At 43.1% G+C, this 18,884-nt stretch overlaps 1 protein-coding gene across 15 annotated transcripts in view; it reads left to right on the top strand.

Annotated features, from left to right (window-relative positions):
* peli3 (pellino E3 ubiquitin protein ligase family member 3) overlaps positions 1-18,884 on the top strand; it is a 42,873-nt gene that overhangs the window by 15,369 nt on the left and 8,620 nt on the right. For 9 of the 15 annotated variants that reach the window (XM_086285396.1, XM_086285410.1, XM_086285403.1 and 6 more), the window contains 4 exons: positions 1,862-2,062; positions 9,913-10,042; positions 16,420-16,521; positions 18,011-18,226. In XM_086285396.1, coding sequence (XP_086141522.1) covers positions 1,862-2,062; positions 9,913-10,042; positions 16,420-16,521; positions 18,011-18,226 — 649 coding nt within the window. The remainder of the gene's footprint in view (positions 1-1,861; positions 2,063-9,912; positions 10,043-16,419; positions 16,522-18,010; positions 18,227-18,884) is intronic. The other 6 variants (XM_086285411.1, XM_086285404.1, XM_086285406.1 and 3 more) reach the window with 1 other exon arrangement.

Consider the following 18,884-nt stretch of genomic DNA (forward strand, 5'->3'; position numbering starts at 1 on the left):
TCCTGAGTTTCAGAATACTCTGGAGGAACTGCAAGTATCGTCTACTTTGTTTTGGGGCTTGAAGGCAGCAACTTTCAAAGAAAACACTGACGAATCTGGGCCGTGTCCGGCTTTTACTAAATTACTATGAGAGATTAATATTTATGGACATTTTGGCTTTTCACAGAACATTTTCTGTAACAGACATTTTCTTTGTAATCCTCACAATCAATTTCTGTGCATGAACATGGTAATAGTCTTCTTTCAGACCACACTCAGGACTTGGTTAAGTCATTCACAAGTGTCTTGGCAGTTGTTCTGGGATCATTAGACACATTTCTAACTAGTTTTATTAAAAAGGCTCAGCAGAGGATATAATTCCTCCATCAGCTCAGGAAGAACAGATCGTAATAGACAGTGAGGCCTGCAGAAACCTTGGTGTTGTAATTTGGGACTTTAAAAATAAAAACAAATGTAATGAATGAGAACGAAACATCACTGCAAAGCTCTCGCACCCTGAACACAATCTGTTCCAGGTCCTCCCCTGTGGTAGGCACTACACAGCACTGCACCCCACAGGCGGAAACCCTCTGAACACTTAAGTTTCTACATAAAAGACTCGTCACACCTGCTGCTGAATCAAAGAGTCCTTTTTGTTTTTGTCTGTCTGTTGCTATTGTCTGCATTGTGTGTGTCTAATCTGCCACATACACTGAAATCAAAGAAATACCCAAATACTCGGTCTGCATACTGGGACAGTGAAGCTGATTCTGACTGTCTTTCAGTCTTTGCTATGTCGACCTGGGTTGTTTTGTACTGAGTGGCTCTGAATTTCTCATCCCAGGACTTGAAAATTGGAAAAACAGGCTATGTTGGATATGACTTTTGGTTTCTCAGCATCAGAAATTACTTTTCTCATGTTTAACCTGATTTCTTCTGTTTTTGGCATCATTCTCCCTCAAGTGACGGCTCAGACCTGATGTTTTTATACTGTATGTGAATTAAAAGCTAACCCTCAGCTTTAACTTGAAAGTTTGAACAGCACATCATGGTTGGCTCTATGACTAAATCAAAGAGTCATTTTTTCTCAGGGTCATAATATTGATGATTGAAATTTATGTTTTTTTTGCTGAAATAATTTTGTTATTTGTAAAAACAATTTCCAAAGAAAAGTATTATGTTCAGAAATACTATGATGAAAAATCTCTCGCTCTGTTAAAAAAGGACGTTCATACTGTGAGGCAACAGTGTTAACACCACCACATTGTTGCTTCGCAGCAAGAAGGTCCCAGGTTCGAATCCACCAGGGCCGGGCCCTTTCTGTGTGGAGCTTGTGTCTGTGTGGGCTCTCTCTGACTTCCTCCCACAGTCCACAGACATGCAGTTAGTGGGGTTAGGTTAACTGGTGAGTCTAAAGTGCACACAGGGGTGACTGTGAGTGCAAATGGTTGTCTGCTCTCTATATTAGCCTGTTGCCAAAACTGTTAAATTTAATAGTTCAAGTCACCAATTAACCCAACAACAAACGAATAACGAACTCAAATAGCTGAAAACTCATGTACACAAAGGAAAACATGCAACCTCCACACAGACGGGGCCACAGCCAACCAGAAGACTGGAACTGGGAATCTTCTCTGTGTGAGAAAACACTGCTTAACGGTGCAGGTGGTAGAGTTCGAGGAAGCTATGAATACTTTTATATTGCAGCCTGTGTGCTAATGTTGACCTATAATTCATGCATGAGATTGTTTGCATTTTATCATCTGTCACACCATTGTGATATGATCAGATATTAAAGATGTGCTACACTACAACTTTAAATGTACGTTTCTCATTCAAACGCACAGGCTTTTATGATTTTCTTCTGACCTGTTCTCCCCAGCAGCGAGCCCCAGCTGTGGCCGGTGGGCATGGTTTTGGAGGGTAGCTCAGAGGCGTTGTGTCCCCCCCCATCTCTGGAGCTGCGCCCATCCTGCAACAAGAGCCAGCCCTCGCCTCCTTTGGGCTCAAGCTCACAACCCCACGATGGAGTCTTTCCTGAGGACAAGGAGCCTGTAAAGTATGGAGAGCTCGTCGTCTTGGGGTATGATATTAAAGTACTGTGTGCTCTGATGTACGTCTGATGTTAACTTCATGAATCTGCCTGATTATACAGGTGTGTTCATTCATGTTTGGAATTCTTAGGCTTCCTTAGCTCCAAGTCCCTAAAGTTGGACTTCCAGTTTAGAAAGTCCAACAAAAGCAGAGCATTGAACATGCTCTGTCTGTACACTGCGTACAGTGCACTGTGTTGCTAGCAACGCATGAATGGCTCAACCCTCTGCCAAGGAGCAAAACAAATTCTCTTTCTTTGCTTTTCCAGCTTTACTACTGAACAAATGTTTAAGCTGGGAATGATGTCACTCCCAGCTCTGACATTTGACCTTTGAGTGTCAAAAGTTCCACATTAAATGGAAACCGTGTTTTAGCCATGAGATGCATTTGATAGACAGATGAAAATATTAGTAAATAAGATAATAATTCCCATCTTATTAATTTCTGTACTCTCTAGATGTGCTGTAAAGGTCTTGATGCACTATATATTTTCTTGATTAGAAACAGTGGGTCAGTGTAGGTCACATGCATGTATGGAGAAATGATGATTCAGGGAATAGGCTAATAACAGTCAAGCCCCAGATTTTCATTTGGCGTCGAGGTCAAGGATATCTTCCTGTCTGCTTCTGAGCCTCTTTCAGTGTGGGTTTGATTTTGAGATTGAAAGTCCAGTTATGACCAGTTGCACTTGCACATCTGGAATTTCACCAGGAAGCTTACTTACTTACTAAAGAGCATAAACTTGCCAACTTGTCTTCAAACTGATTTGACGACTAGTTTTCAACCACTCGAGGTTTTGCAGACATGTAACCAATAACCATGTGACATTAACTTGACCCATAATTTCTCTGTATTAAGTTCTTCTTTTTTAAGTGCTCTGCAGGCTTCATGAAGCTATTTCAAAGTTGTTATTTGAACACTGCTGCTTTTCAAATCATTTTGAGTCTTGTCTTTGTACTTTAGATTGGAAAGTTATTTCAAGCTAAATTAAAGTGTATTACCAGTTTTACCTTGGTAGATGTGCATGCGTGTATCACTCCTATCAGCTGTGTGGGCTACATTTTGTGGGGGCGGGTCAGGCTCTTTGGAATTATCAAACAACCTGACGCAGCACTAATGTTTTTGTCACTTTTTACAGAAACTCAAAGTAATGCGAGTACTTCCAAGCTTTAAACACTGAATGGTCGTACTCTGTCCTGCACTCCATGTTATCCATTGTTGATCTGCACATGTCGCACGCTCGTACGTCACTGTCATGACACACTCTCACAAACAAAATCACAGTTTAGTAACACAGTGACGCAGCCTGCTTACGGGAAAGTACCGGTAATGTAATTACTTTTTTGGGAATATTATCCCTTATATAACGCAGGAATGACTTAAAAACATAAAGACCTGGATGCCATCTAATTTTCAGATTCTACATTCAGATCAAACTGAGGTTATTGGCCGTGACACTAATAATCGTAGAAATAGAAGGATCTAACCAGATTCTTACTCTGGACTGCACTGCCTCGGCCTTCACTGTGAGGAGCGTCGGAGTCATTTTCGGCCAGGATATGTCCTTTAGTGCACATATCCTTACTGACCGAACACAATCAGTCAGGCTTGCAACCAGAGACCATCCGCCCTGCCACTCAGCACTGGCTCACCACAGGGATGTGTGCTGAGTCCACTCCTGTACACCATCTACACCACTGACTGCACCCCCCTATCCCTGCAACATCATCATCAAATTTGCAGACGACAGCACGGGGCTCATCACCAACGATGATGACACCGCCTACAGAGATGAGGTCCAGCGTCTGACAGAATGGTGTGACTACAATTACCTCACCCTCAATACCAGGAAAACCAAGGAAGTGGTCATGGACTTGTGCAAGACAAAAGCTGATCCCCCTCCCCTGTCCATAAAAGGTGAGTATGTGGAGAGGGCGTCCTGAGATGAGTTGGAACAGGCTGCAAACCTACTAGTGTTCTTCTATCACGCCACAATCGAGAGTGTTGCCATCCCTGTGGTACACTGGTTGCACAACAGCCGATAAGAAGAGACACCAGAGGGTCATCAGAACTGCAGCGAAGGTGATCGTCTGTCCACTCTCACCCCTGGACTCCATTGTCAGCTCTAGATGTCTCTCTAGAGCCACGGCGATTATAACCACCACCTCTTCAACATCCTGCCCTCTGGCATCAGGAGCAAAACCAACAGACTAAAGAACAACTTGTCAGAACCATTAATGCAAATTAAGAGCATGAGCAGACCTCTGCCATACAGTCATTCTGTCGCTGCTATTGACTGATATTTTGGTCTTTCCTTTTTCTGTACAATATTCTGGCAGATGTGCAAATACCATCCTCATCCTTAATGACCACAGCCCTTAAACCCTTATTTACTTATTATATCATATATAATCCCCTTGTACACACACCCACAATGTTTCTGTAACTCATACACCGTGTATATAGTGTGCTTATAGTGTGCTCACGTGGTATCATGGGGTTATTTTAACAAACGAAGGACATTTTGCCTGATAATTATTTTCATCCTCCTGTAACTTTACTGTATAAAGAGCTAAAACCTCTTTCAGGAGTAGTTAGTCGTTATAAGAAGTGTTTGTGAACTAAAAATGAAGAATGTGGGATACTGTTTGTCCGTGATTAAAACTGTTGTGCAGGTGAAGCCAAAGGCAGGAATGCTTCATCATATTTTCTAGTCTTTGGCTTGGAAGGAAGTTGGTTTGGAAGCATATTTGGCGATGCTTCATCCTCTGCTTTGCGTTTGTGTGGGAGCCGCATCAAAAACCCGTCCGTTATGCTAGCAGTGTCCAAGTGTTCTTTTTTTTAATTCATACTGTGCCCCCCCTGCAATGGCCCTGCGCCCCCCCTGGGAGGCACACCCCCCATTTTGAGAACCACTGGGCTAAAGTTGTGTCTCGTTACTCTTAAGTGTTCCTGGAATCTCTGCGTCATCACATCCTTATCTTCTCCATCCACCCTGAGAGTAGGTGAAGTTGTTCCAGAAATATTTGTTGTTAAGCAGTGTGCCAACATGCTTTCAGCACACTGAAATCTTTGGCAATGACTGAGCATGAATTTGACTGAGCCTGGTGTTCGCAGGTCTTGCTTTAGCTCAAAATGAACCAGAATCTGTCATTTTAAACAGATATGGTAAAAAATGTCTGATAATGATGAAAAAAGTCCAGCATTCTTGCAAAGTGTCATATGTAAGCAGACACTAATGAAAAAACAAAAATAGGACTGACCCAATGCTCAGCAATGGATGAGTCTTTAAAGCATACTTTTACTCGTGTTGTGCTTTTGCGGGGAGTTTTTCCAGCTCCTCGTGATTTGTCAGCGCTCCTCACTCCGGATGTTCCTGCTACCTCTCTCTCCTCTCTGGCCCCAGCAGCTAGCTCCTCAGCGACTGTAGGACTGTAGGACTGACGCTCGCTGCATCTGCTCCACCCAGGTGTCATTGTGGATGATAACATCATTCACGGCAGCATGTGCAGCGTGTGGATGCAGCATGGTCCATGAGGCGCAGCAAAGTGGTGCTCTGACCAGGAGGAGTGACAAATTAGTGCAAATTACTGTATATAGAGTGGAGAAGACCTTTTTTTCCCCTTGGACTGTGTAGACAAGGTAATCTACCAGTAGCATGGGGCATGGGGTAGGCGTCAAACCGTGATCTTCACTACAAGAACGATGGGACTACACCAAGCTTTCTGTGACTCCTCTGTCACCCCCATCTCCAGCATAGCAGCCACTTCTTTCCGAATAATTTGCTTGTTAAGCACAGACAGTCTATAGGGACATGAACACACTGTCACACGTTTGAAAATGATGCTCTAAAAGCGTTGTGCAACCAGGCATTGGGAGAACACATCTCAGTGCAGAACCATCCACTCTCTGGTGTTGTGTGAGATGGTCATCACAATGGAGCAACGATAGAATAGATCGATTTGACACATAATGTGCTACAGAAATAAAATTGACATGATATTGACATTAGCAGAATTTTGCTAAGCCAGCATCCAATATCAACATCAAAACAAGCAAAGCACTCTTGTCACTCAGTACACACAACATCATCATCAGACATTAAAGACTGGCTGACACAGAATTTTCTTACCCTAAACAAAAATAAGACTGAAGTTATTGTTTTTGGATCAGTTAACTCATACCCTCGGCCCTTTTACCTGTCATCATTCCCAGACTGTAAGAAATCCTGGAAATAGCTCTTTTAAATTAGAGAAGCAAGTTTTCAGAGTTGTGAAGACCAGTTTTTATCAGTTCCGTGAAGTTGCAAAGCCTTATTTTCCTCCTAAAGACCTGCAAAAACGTATTCATGCCTTCAACACCTCTTGATTGGACTACTGTGGTTCTCTTAGTCCAAAATGCTGCTGTATGTCTTCTAACAGGTGTTAGAAGGTACGATCACATCACTCCAGTTTTATCAAATTTACACTGGCTCCCTGTCCATTATCGTGCTTATTTTAAGATGCTTTTACCTACTTTCAGTTTTATGTTTTAAATAAACACCCAGCTATTGAAGCAATAGCAACTAAACAGCACTGAGATCATCTACCCAAATGTTTTTAGTACAGCCGAGGTCTCGATTAAAGCATAGAGGAGATCGAGCCTTCTCAGTTGCAGCGCCTAGACTCGATACTCATAGTTCAGAGTCTATACAGTCTTTCAAATGCTATCTTGAAACTCTGAAGACTCTGAAATTTTTTTTACATTGGCTTTTAATTCGAGTTCATTTTGAGTGACACCAGGTCCTCTTTTTGTGTGTTTTTATGTTAAATATATTGTATTTGCTTCTTGCTTCTTTCTATTCGCATGTCTTATTTTCCTGTATTTCTTTTTTCTTTTGTTTTCTCTTGTTCATGAACTAACTTGTGAAGCACTTTGGTCAACTTTGTTGCTTTTAAATGTGCTACAGAAATAAAAATGGACGTTGATATTGACAGTAGCAGAGTTTTGCTAAACCAGACAGACTATCATTGGAAAATGTTGTTACTGCGTAGTGACAAAAATATTTATGTGACCCTGAAAGGGGATCCAGCTCGTGGTTACAGCAAGATGGTGATAGATTGTCTGACACAGCTAGAAAATGACAATCCTATGGACTGCAGGGGAAAGCTACACCAAGTCTGTACTGAAAACCCAAACGCCACCCAGCCATTGGCTCAGTTTTTTTGGATAATACCAGGGTGGAAATAAACTCTCAGGACATACCACAAGTCACTGATCACATTAACTTGGTGGACAAACACATGACGTTCACCAGGGAGGATCTGAAAATTAAAGGCTAGATTTCTTAGACTGTGAAATTCAGTAATGGGCATTTAAAAGTTATCATGTAACATAACCAACACATACAGATGAGTAAATAAGGTTTGACTCTTATCCAGTGAAATACAAGTTTGACACAAATTGTGTTCATTCTGTGTTATGAAACACAATGAAAACCATCCTCACCCACAGATGCAGCAGCAAGAGCAGCAAAAGTACATGATATCAAAAAAGCATTGAGTGAATGTGAGGACGCTCCAGGTAATCCAGGAGAGAAGGATCACCGCTCCATAAACGAGAACCTTCAGTGGTCCCTTATATGTGAGCAGGCCCATTTTTTCAGAATGCCACCTCTCTGTGGCTTTCAAACCCCACAACACTTTGCATTAAAAATAGGTCCACTCCCAAGGTCAGCTGCCCTGGGACAAACAGGTTGATGCAGTGCACTCTGTTAAGTTCCAGGAGGATTGCTGTAAATTACACATCAAGAAAACCAAACAACCTCTGATTGAATGGATGCACGATACAGAACAGCTACCATGTGAGGCTAGGATTATTTACACCTATAGGCCAGTAATAAGGGGTTCAAGGATTCAAGGAAGCTTTATTGTCTTTCTCATTGCATGTTTCCATGAGGTGGAACAAAATTACCCATGGTCCCAGTTTTCCATAAAAACAACAGAATGACAAGTAATAAAACAGTACCAAATAGAATAATACAAATAAGTGAAGTGCAACAACCTGAGTAACAGTATGGAGTATAGATATAGAAGTGTTTCAGTTTCAGTTTTATTTCTATAGCACATTTAAAAGTCTCAGGTACATCAAAGTGCTTCACAGACGAGCCGCATTTGCGGGGTTACAGCAGTAAAGGAGCAGGAAATACAATTATCAGCAAGACAAATACAGTTATAAAATGGTGACGTGACAACAAGCATGAACCGGGGAAACGTTAAAAACTAAGTTGTTTGGAAGGCAAGCTTGAACAGGTGGGTTTTTAAACGTGATTTAAAGGATTGGATCAATCGGCAAGCTGTTCCAGAGTTTTGAGTGTAGGTATAAATATTTTAGCAGCAAAGTATCAGCTGATTAAGGTACTACAGTAGCAGTTTCTTGTCCATTATGCACTGAGAAGTCTCAGAGCTTCTGGAATGAAGCTGTTTCTCAGTCTGGTGGTTTTGCGTTTGATGCTCAGCCTCCTGCCTGAGGGGACAAAGAGTGGGTGTGCTGGGTGAGTGGGGTCCTGCATGATACAGGTGGCCCTCTTCCTGCATCTGGAGGTGTATATTTCTGTGACGGTTAAGAGGCTGCCTCCGACAACTCTCTGTGCAGCCATCATTTCAAACTAATCCCTCTTTCAAAGATGAGGGTGATGTGCACATCCTGGAGAAGGAGGAATGCTGGCTTGAGCACAGAGTCAATGAGGTCATTTATGTGAAAAGGGAAAGACCATCTCTGAACCAAAGAGGGGCCAGGGCTGCATCTTTCACCATCTTACAGTGCAGTGTGCAGCCATTCCTCAACTCCCCTTGAATGGTATTCATGACCATTGTTCAATATCAGTTTGCATATCACCACAGTCTGACCACACACCTCACTGTCAGTCAGCAGTGCTAGCTTTGGTCATTATGCAAATGCACTGTTTATAAGTCTATGGAAACCTGCAGTCTGCTGAGACTGAAGAGTTCATTTGAGTGAAAAGTGATGAAACGTTTCTTCCACTGAAAATGCAACGCTCAGGTGACAAGCATCAGTTTTCTAGGATTCTAATTCATGTTATTTTTCATTCAGATGGTAGATCTGCACATGAGCTGTTGCTTAACAAACAGAATTATAATTAAATGTTATTCAGCGGTTACACGGGATGGTTAGTGTAGGCTAAAACTAGTCATTTGCAGTATTTTAAAAGATTTTTGTTGACCTTTTTTTCTTTAATCTGACTGCTGAGTATACTGACTTGCCTCTTGAAAGACTCATCAATTTGAATTTAAGTTGCTCATGTTTTTTAAACACTTGCCAAGTACTGCTTTTGTACAAGTTTCTTACTGGCTACAATTTGGAAAGCAGCCACAATGGCTCCTGTAACAGCTGTTTATATATTGTAGAATATAGTTGGTACAATTCACAAAGAGTAGTGAACTTCAGAGCCAGCAACATCAAAGGTCAGATAGCCTGTCGACAAAGAACACATCTCCAAGAGCTACCAACAGATATGTGACTGACATGAGTCGTTGTTTTACCACCTGCCAAATCCCACTTTACGCCATGCACCTACGTAGTACACTTGAATACATGGTGCATGAAATCGTTTCTTTCTGAAACAGATTTCTTCCTCATCCCAGGTTGCCAGTGTTGATTTCAAAAGTCCACTGACCAGCCCAGCACTGATGCAGTTTTCCATTGGGAGCACCTTTGACTTATATAGAATAAAAAAAAAAGAAAAACTTGCTACGATGTTTGTTTTTCTGCTAAGGAATTGTTTAAACTTAAGTCTTTATAGCCATTATAGTGAGGTACAATTGATTTTATTTTTCACAGGCACAACGGGTCACTGGCCAATGGGGACAAAGGTCGCAGAAGAAGTCGTCTGGCTCTTTACAAGAGACCCAAAGCCAACGGGGTCAAACCTGATGTTATCCACAATGTCTCAACTCCTTTGGTGTCAAAGGTAAGAAATCAGTTTGTTATACTATTAAGTAATTCATCATTGAATTGTCACTGATCTGAGCAAAAAATAAGTTACAATAAAAATATGTATATACTGCTCAAAACATTAACCTGATATTTTCAAACATCCACTCAGTTAAACTTCTGGGATATTGATCTAATCAATAGTAGCAGAAGGGCTTATTGATCAGTTTCACCTTCTGCTGGTTAAATACACAAGGGATCATGAGGGAACGAGAAATGGGAGGGAAACACAGCTGGAGCTAATCAGACACGACGAGACAGAGGAGGCAAAAGAGAGGGAGAGGGGGCGAGAGAGGGGAGGGGGCGAGAGAGAGTGAGGGAGCACAACAGAGGGAGAGGGGGCGAGAGAGGGCGAGGGAGCACAGGAGAGGGAGAGGGGACGAGAGAGGGCGAGAGAGAGAGGGGACGAGAGAGGGCGAGGGAGCACAAGAGAGGGAGAGGGGACGAGAGAGGGCGAGAGAGAGAGGGGACGAGAGAGGGCAAGGGAGCACAAGAGGGGGCGAGAGAGGGCGAGGGAGGGCGAGGGAGCACAGGAGAGGGGGCGAGAGAGGGCGAGGGAGCACAGGAGAGGGGGCGAGAGAGAGTGAGGGAGCACAACAGAGGGAGAGGGGGCGAGAGAGGGCGAGGGAGCACAGGAGAGGGGGCGAGAGAGAGTGAGGGAGCACAACAGAGGGAGAGGGGGCGAGAGAGGGCGAGGGAGCACAGGAGAGGGGGCGAGAGAGGGCGAGGGAGCACAGGAGAGGGGGCGAGAGAGAGTGAGGGAGCACAACAGAGGGAGAGGGGGCGAGGGAGGGCGAGGGAGCACAGGAGAGGGGGCGAGAGAGAGTGAGGGAGCACAACAGAGGGAGAGGGGGCGAGAGAGGGCGAGGGAGCACAGGAGAGGGGGCGAGAGAGAGTGAGGGAGCACAAGGGAGCGAGAGAGGTTGAGGGAAAGAAATGATGGAAACATGGACAAAGTTTCCAGACAGTGGAGGCATGGAATGAACACGAGAAGAACAAGGGGTCAGAAAGGGGACACGAGACACAAGGACACACACAGGCACATAAACAAACACACAGAGAGGGACACAGAGGACAAAGACACAACGGGAACCTAAACGGACAAGGAAGTCAAACAGAATCAAGTCAAAACTAATAAATCAACCTGAAATAATAAAACAAGAAAACTCAAAACACTGGGTCAGAACCATGACAACATGAACGGTTTTAAAGGTGGAGCCCACTGATATTTACCTTCCCCCTCAGTTTTTGACCAGTGTCCTGCATTTGAGGTGTTTATTAATGGGACCATTATGCCCAAACACCATATTAGGCATGCTTTTTTATTTGAAAAGCCCGAAGAACCGCCTCCCCTCCTTTTTTGTCTTGGCTGAAATGGCTGTTTTTCCATCTTTGCATCAGCCAGCCTCCAAAGTGGTACCCCAAACACTGTAACTCCCTCCGTCCAACAGCGCACTTCTTTGGGTTGGCCGTGAGCCCTGCATGCGTCACGGACATCTAGGTAGGCAGCAGCAGCTCCAGTGTGTGGACGTAGCACCATGAGGTGCTGGAAAGTGGCTCAGAGCAAGCTGAACTGAAGAGTGAGGAATTGGCACGACCCATACCTCCAGTAGCCCTTGGTTAAATCCAGCATCATAAAACAAACAGCAGTGCCAAACCAGTCCAGGAGCTCATTGACCCGGGACATGGGATTGGCATCAAACTGTGAGACTTCGTTCACCTTGTGGTAGTCAACACAGAACCATATAGACCCATCTCTCTTTATTCCAAGAACTATGGGGCTTCTATTACTCCCAGCTTCAGCATTTCAGCCAATTCCTTTTACACAGTTTGTGTCTTGTGCTCAGGTAACCTGTGGGGCCGTGAACACACCGTCACACCAGGCTGCACACCAGATTCATACAGCCGGGCAAAGTAGAGAACACATCTGTAAATCACTGTTGCAACACAGCAACATCCACTCTCTGGGCCACAGCTGTCAGTCTATGCGTTTTTCGCTTATACCCTAATTTTCACCAGAACCAAGGGATGTTTATGAATGTCCCCACACACACACCTAACCTCCACCCGCTCTGTGCCCAGCAGTGCGCCTGGGGGAACCAGGGTTTAGTGGACCAGGGTCTGCCTACAGCCCAAAGCCACCATAGCATGGAGTATACCTGCCTTGGAACTAGTGTTGGTCAAGTTACTTGAAAAAGTAATCAGTAACTAATTACTGATTATTTCCCCTAAAAAGTAATCCCGTTACTTTGCTGATTATTTATTTTCAAAAGCAATTAGTTACTTAGTTACTTTTTAAAAATATGAATAGGTAATAAAGCAATTCTACTTTTTCTGCATAATCCATCATATAAAATGTAATCAAATGAAAACATTTAAAACTTGTTTTATTAGTTTTAATCTTTTAACTTTATGCATCAAGCAAAAATTAAATTATATGCAACATTCTCTGACTGGAATAAATTTGTTTACCATTTAAACCCATTTCCTGCATAAATAAAATATGTTGTTGTGTTTACACTCACTCTTTCAAATAGATGCAAGTAAAACACAGCAGAAAATAAATAAAATCAAAGACTCAGCGGTCCTGTTGCTCTATTTTCACCTGTTTAGCAGGAGTGGGGCAGGCGGAGGTTTGCCCTGGTGCAGGTGTGCCGCGGCGGTCATGTCGGTGGAGGGATCCGGGAGTTTCTCTGTGAATTTCACATTCCCGTGGCAGCACACTTGGTGCTTGCTCGAAAGTTTCTGTATTTTTTTCTGTAAAAAGAAGTTTTCTTCCCACGCAGTAAACAGCAGACACTAATGTTTTTGTCACTTTTTACGGAATCAAACTCAAAGTAACGTCAGTGCTTCCACGCTTTAAACGCTGCACGCTCATACTCTCTCCTGCACTCGTTACATTATCCATTTTTGAGCTGCACACAGCTGTTGCCACGAACGTCACACTCGCTTACGTCATTGTCATGAGACACTCTCGCAAACAAAATCAAGGTTTAATAACGCAGTAACACCGTGTGCTAACGGGAAAGTAACAGTAATCTAATTACCTTTTTTGCAATAGTAATCCCTTACTTTACTCGTTATTTGAAAAAAGTAATCAGATTACAGCAACGCGTTGCTTGTAACGCAATACTGCCCATCTCTTCTTGGAACCTTACCGGCGACCCGGAACAGCGACGAAGTTTTCCTTGTCATAAGAGTTTGGTGGGCTCCACACCAGCTGTACATGGTATAAAGATATTAATAGTAGGACAGCAAGAATTAATAACAAACAAGAGGAGTATATACAAAACAGGAAGAAGGTGCACAACAGAGGACAGGACCACATTACAGGACAATTGCAAAGTGTTTGAAAGTAGCTCAGTGGACTGAACATCGAGTCCATGTGTGAACGGCCTGAGTTATGAGGGTTAGTCAGACAGTGGCTCTGATTTTTGGGTGGGTGGGCAGGGGTGGGGTGTGGGGGGAGTGTTTGTTTACCGTCCGGATGCACAAGGGGAAGAAGCTGATTTCTGGAGGTGCGGAACCTGATTGACCTGAGGCACCATCCCAACTAAGCCTTGTAGTTGGGAGACTAGCATGGTGGCATGGTTTCATAATGAATTTCCTCAATTGAACCTCAGATGGCTCTCCTGTTGTGTGCCTCACACGTGCACCCTCTGAGGTTTAAGTGTTGTAGCTAGTGCTAAAATAGTGCTAAATTAATCTTGTGTGTAACTATTGTGTGTGTTAGCAGCCTGTGGTGTATATGGATATATAGACATGGAGTCAGGACTGTTTCCTGTGGGGCATCTGTACTGAAACGTGAGGGTAACAAATATGCCAAAGTAAATAAATCAGCTAGGGGGCAAATACTTTTCACAGCACTGTATCAGTCCAGGTGCCAAAAGAGTTGAATCGGTCTGTGCAGTAAGCTCGCAGACACAGACCCAGCCAGGCCACAGCAAAGCTCAATAGTATAGAGAGCTTTGTGAAACAGTTGGGGATAGCCCCTTCCTGTCCCAACACGACTGTACACTAATTTGCAAAGCCAGGTCCATAAAGACATGGATGACAAGTTCCAGCCAGTATCTCTTAAACTCATGCACTAACTCAGGCTCTTCCCCACCTCAGAGGTGACATTCCATGTCCTTACTGGGGATTGATCTGCACAGGACTCTGCTCCTGGGTGCCACCCAGCACAGATTCCACCCATCACTGTGGCACCTCCTGCGGGTGGTGGGCTTGCAGGACGATGGGCCTATGTCCCTTTTGGTGCGGCCACCAGATGCTCACCCTCGGGCATCCTCCCCAGGCCTGGCTCTAGGGCGGGGCTCCAGTCAACCTATCCCAGGCAGTGTTCCCTTGATCGTGCACTCATAGAGGTCTTCTGAATCGATCTTTGTCTGGTCCCTCAACCAGGACCAATTTGCCATGGGAGACCCTACCAGGGGGCAAAAGCAGACAACATAGCCCCTGGGATCCCTGGGACACACAAGCCCCTCCACCACGATAAGATAGCGATTCGTGGAGGGGTACTGTTAAGACATTTATGTAATATAATTTTAAATAAAGTTATTCTAGTATTCATTCCTTGTCAGGATTCAGACACTTTCTGCCAGGTACTGCAATAAATTCTGCATTGTTTATTACCAGCATTCAGGTTGGGAGGTCACATGACTGTAACCCATGTGAAATACAGGGCTACTAAACCCCTTGTAATTATTTTGAGTTATTGTTTAGTATTGTTATACAGTGGCGCTCTGAAACTATGTATGATGACCTTACATGTTGTGCAAAGGAAGCGCCGTCTGTGTCTTCCTGGTGAGCTCTTTCTAAGGAAACTGGACTCAAACTCTGAGCACAAAGAAACCAACATCTGTCAAGTTATTTGTGTTGGAAAATTTCATTTCATTTTCAAAAACCTCCTTCTCGACCCACCTAAATGTCTGGGTCTCTGTTGAAGCTGATATTGCACAGGTCTTGAGTAGAGGCGCTGCGTGATGATGATCATGCTTCGATTGCACAAGAATATAGAAATAGATATAGAAAAGGACATAGATACAGCAAGATTACATCTCCCTCCCTTTTTTACAAAAAACTAGTCTCACTTAGTAGAGAATGAGTTTCTTAAATTGGGCAAAAGCTGGTTTTCAAATTGTTTTGCATTTTGAAATATGCGGGGTTTTTTGGTTATGTGTCTTGAGATTTAAAAGTGATTATTTTTACGTTTGGATTGCTTCTGTAAATGGTAGCTTAATGCATTAAGAACTAGCGAGCAATAATAGCAAACGTTGGCAAGATTTAATGTAACAATTATTGAGCAACACTAATGAGATCAATACAGTAACCTGGAGACCCCCAAATGGGAGTTATGTAACGTATGCACCACCTTGAAATTACATATTATCCGAGAAGTTGAAGCTCTTTTCTTTTCCCTCCTGCTTCAGTGAGGTGAGGTTTGGGGCCATTTCCCTGCTTTTCAAGTTTTCTCAACCAGTGCAATTCTTCTTTGATGGTCATCTGGGCACAGGTCTTCATTAAAGCACAGATGCTCCAGGTTTGGGAGCCCTATAGGCATAGGTCCTGGCATCTTTGATACATGATAATTCAAGTATCTTGCTTTCCATTTTTTTAGCTCAATGTTATTGACTCTCTTGATAGTTTCATATTTTTTTTCACTTCTTTACTTTCATAGTGGATTAATTCCACTGACTCTTTCACGCGATTAATAGCTTACAGGTCATTGGCTCTTTCATTAAAAATATACAATTATTTATATACAATTAAAGTTTTTCATGTTCGGTCTTGTACAAACAGCAAACTACTACTTTAGGCCAAAAAGACCTCATTAGACTTGGACTCCTCATTAGCGAAGAGAAAGAAAAAAACAGTTTCTAGTTTTAACCTCATCACTCTGCCAAAGCCTTAAAACTTCAGCTGCCATGGCTACGGGCTATTTATTTAACAGTCTTTAATAACCTTACTAACCTGAGCTAACGGAGTCGTATTTCTCATCTGTGCAAGTAAAACTAAGAGGGAAGCTTTGAATGCTCAACTCTGTGATCAAAACCAAATAAGTTGCAAAAGCAAAATTTATATGCAAGGGTTAATATTTAAATCTGCCTTTAGAACATGGTTAATGGCTGCATTAATAATGTAAAAAAAACACACCGTGCTGTCACATTGACAGTAAGACATTGAGGATAGATGCTGTCTGTGTTGTTGTTAATATTATGATTAGTATTTACAAAAAACACCTATATAAATCCAAGTGCTGTTGTTGTCTTTAAAAATAGAAAATGCTCTCCAAGTAGATTTTCTGGAGGTCAGTGATGTGATGTGGTTGATGTATAATCTGTTTTCCTTTGGCAGGCACTCAGCAACAAAAGCCAGCACAGCATCTCCTACACACTGTCACGGAGCCACTCTGTAATTGTGGAATACACCCATGACACCAACACAGATATGTTTCAGGTCAGTGTCTATACACACACACACACACACACACACACACACACACACACACACACACACACACACACACACACACGTGTGGTTGCCAATTCAACATTTTAGTTTTGTTTCCTGTTGTGGAAAAAGACACTGGACAGTAAAAAATCGTGTAAAATATTGTAACAACGTACCACAAACAGAAGACAGAGCCATACCACTGGACACTGGTCGGGGTGAAATCTGTTAGCTGTTGAACACCTACCCTCAGATAGTCTTAGCTCGAGGAAGAATATGAAAAGGAAAATAGTAACTGTAAAAACATAAGCTGAAATTTGATGATATTCATTTAAACTTGGACCTTTCATACCGAGTAACAGTATGACAAATCAAAGGATAATCGAGGTTTAATAATGGCTACAAGCCTTTATTCAAGCTTATTTATGTCTCTCAGGATGAAAAGGTTTAAAGATGACAACATTCTCCGATGTTCTTTGTCACTGATTGACCTAAATATCACATATTTACAAAATTAAACTAATATTTTTTGTTTTTCTGCTTCAGACTTTAAAGCAGTTGTTGTAGATCAACATAAAGCTGTAAAACCAGCAGCAGTTGTTTTCCAGTCTGCAGTCAGACCTGTGTGCCCTCAGCAGCTTGCAGTTGTTTTCCAGCCACCTTCTCGTATGAAGAAGACCCAAACAAAGCCAGGGCTCCACTGTTCTCTATTTAAGGGTCAGATCCATGAGTGGAGTCCCTGCTCCGTCTGGATGATACACAAAAAAAGTCTGCATGTTTTACAGGGACCTTTTGTGTGGTACAGCCTGGTTCCAGTAACTATTAAAATACTGTTCCTGTCACACATTGTTCTTTTTATAATTAAAACATGCACGAGCCAGGCTCGAAAGCATTTTGTTCGTTGACTCTCACTTTGTTGATAGTCAAAATGCAGCACCACATAGTAAACACAGAGGCGTGTCCGTTGTACATGGACTTGATTGGTTCTCGTGTGGTGCTTTTCTACTCAGAGCGGTCAAAGTGAAATCACTAATCACAAGTGTTGTACTACTTTATGTATTTGGTCAAATGTTACTGAAAACTGGCTTCTGCCATTCAAAACGTATGGACCCATTCTTATTGGTTAATCCAGGTCTCACCATTTTTCAGAATAATCATCTTTGTGCTGGTGTTACACTTTCCACATCTGCCTGGCAACTAAGTAAATCAATTCAGTCTTGCTATTATTGTAGGGCCAGGTTGTTGGCCTGTTCTTCCTTTACACAGTGAGGTCTATAAAGTTTTACTAAAATCACACAGCTGACAGAAACTGAAGAAAGAAAAAATCAGCTGGAACATATGATTATCTTCTAGAGGATTCTTCACCCGACTGATGCTTGTATGCAAATAATTGCACATATTTCTAAAACATGCACAATAAGACTGCACTGGAGTGTTTGTGCTCAGCATGTCTTTGTATGGTCTCAGTGGGCCCTCTCTCTCTCGGTTCTCTCAGATTGGCAGGTCCACAGAAAGCATGATTGATTTTGTGGTGACGGACACAGCCGGCAGCAGTGGTCAAGTTGGGGGTGCGGTGGGGGAGGGCGGAGGCCAATCAGTTCAGAGCACCATCTCACGATACGCCTGCCGCATCATGTGTGAGCGCAGCGCTCCCTACACCGCTCGCATCTACGCCGCTGGCTTTGACTCTTCCAAGAACATCTTCCTGGGGGTGAGTGTTCCCTCCCACGTGGGTGACAGGCATCGCTTGGTACGCGCCACTGGTAACCATAGCAACCACGGTAGTTTGACAGAAGGGATGTGGTTGTTCCACCCACGTGTGACATCAGAGCTGCAAGAATGCATGTCTGTTCATGTGATGGAGCTGCATGAAAACGTGAAGGGGTGTGTGTGTGTGTGTGTGTGTGTGTGTGTGCGCGTGCGTGCATGCGTGTGTGTGTGTGTGTGTGTGGGAGTTGTTACTCATGAGTTATGAAAGAGACTTTGGTCATGTGTTTAATCTTTAGTCAGTAAACAGATCACATATTATAACATTTCTGATCCAAATTAATATTCGGTGCTGTGTTTAGTGTCTTACAGCTGAGTTCATCACTCCCTGCAGACAACATCAGCAGACAGTGATGCAGGGCAGCAGCAGCATATTTTGCAGCATGAATGGTCTGACTATAATAGTGGGAAGTTTAAATCCTGCATTTAAAAGTGGAGAGGACGTCTTTCTCCTCTCCTGTGGCTGGTCTCATGGGACAGAGAGTTAAAGGCTCTGTCCCATGTAAAGTATTGAGAGCTGCAATAAGGTCTGTTGGGCCAAGCACAGATATCAGTCCACTGTCTGATACCAAGATCACTGTGTTGTTTCTGCGCTGTGAATC

This window comes from Aulonocara sp. 'chitande type north' Nkhata Bay, linkage group LG3 (assembly GCF_057382095.1).
Source record: "Aulonocara sp. 'chitande type north' Nkhata Bay isolate Kocher_YH1m ecotype deep benthic linkage group LG3, A_spYH_male_GT1.1, whole genome shotgun sequence".
Taxonomy (NCBI): domain Eukaryota; kingdom Metazoa; phylum Chordata; class Actinopteri; order Cichliformes; family Cichlidae; genus Aulonocara; species Aulonocara sp. 'chitande type north' Nkhata Bay.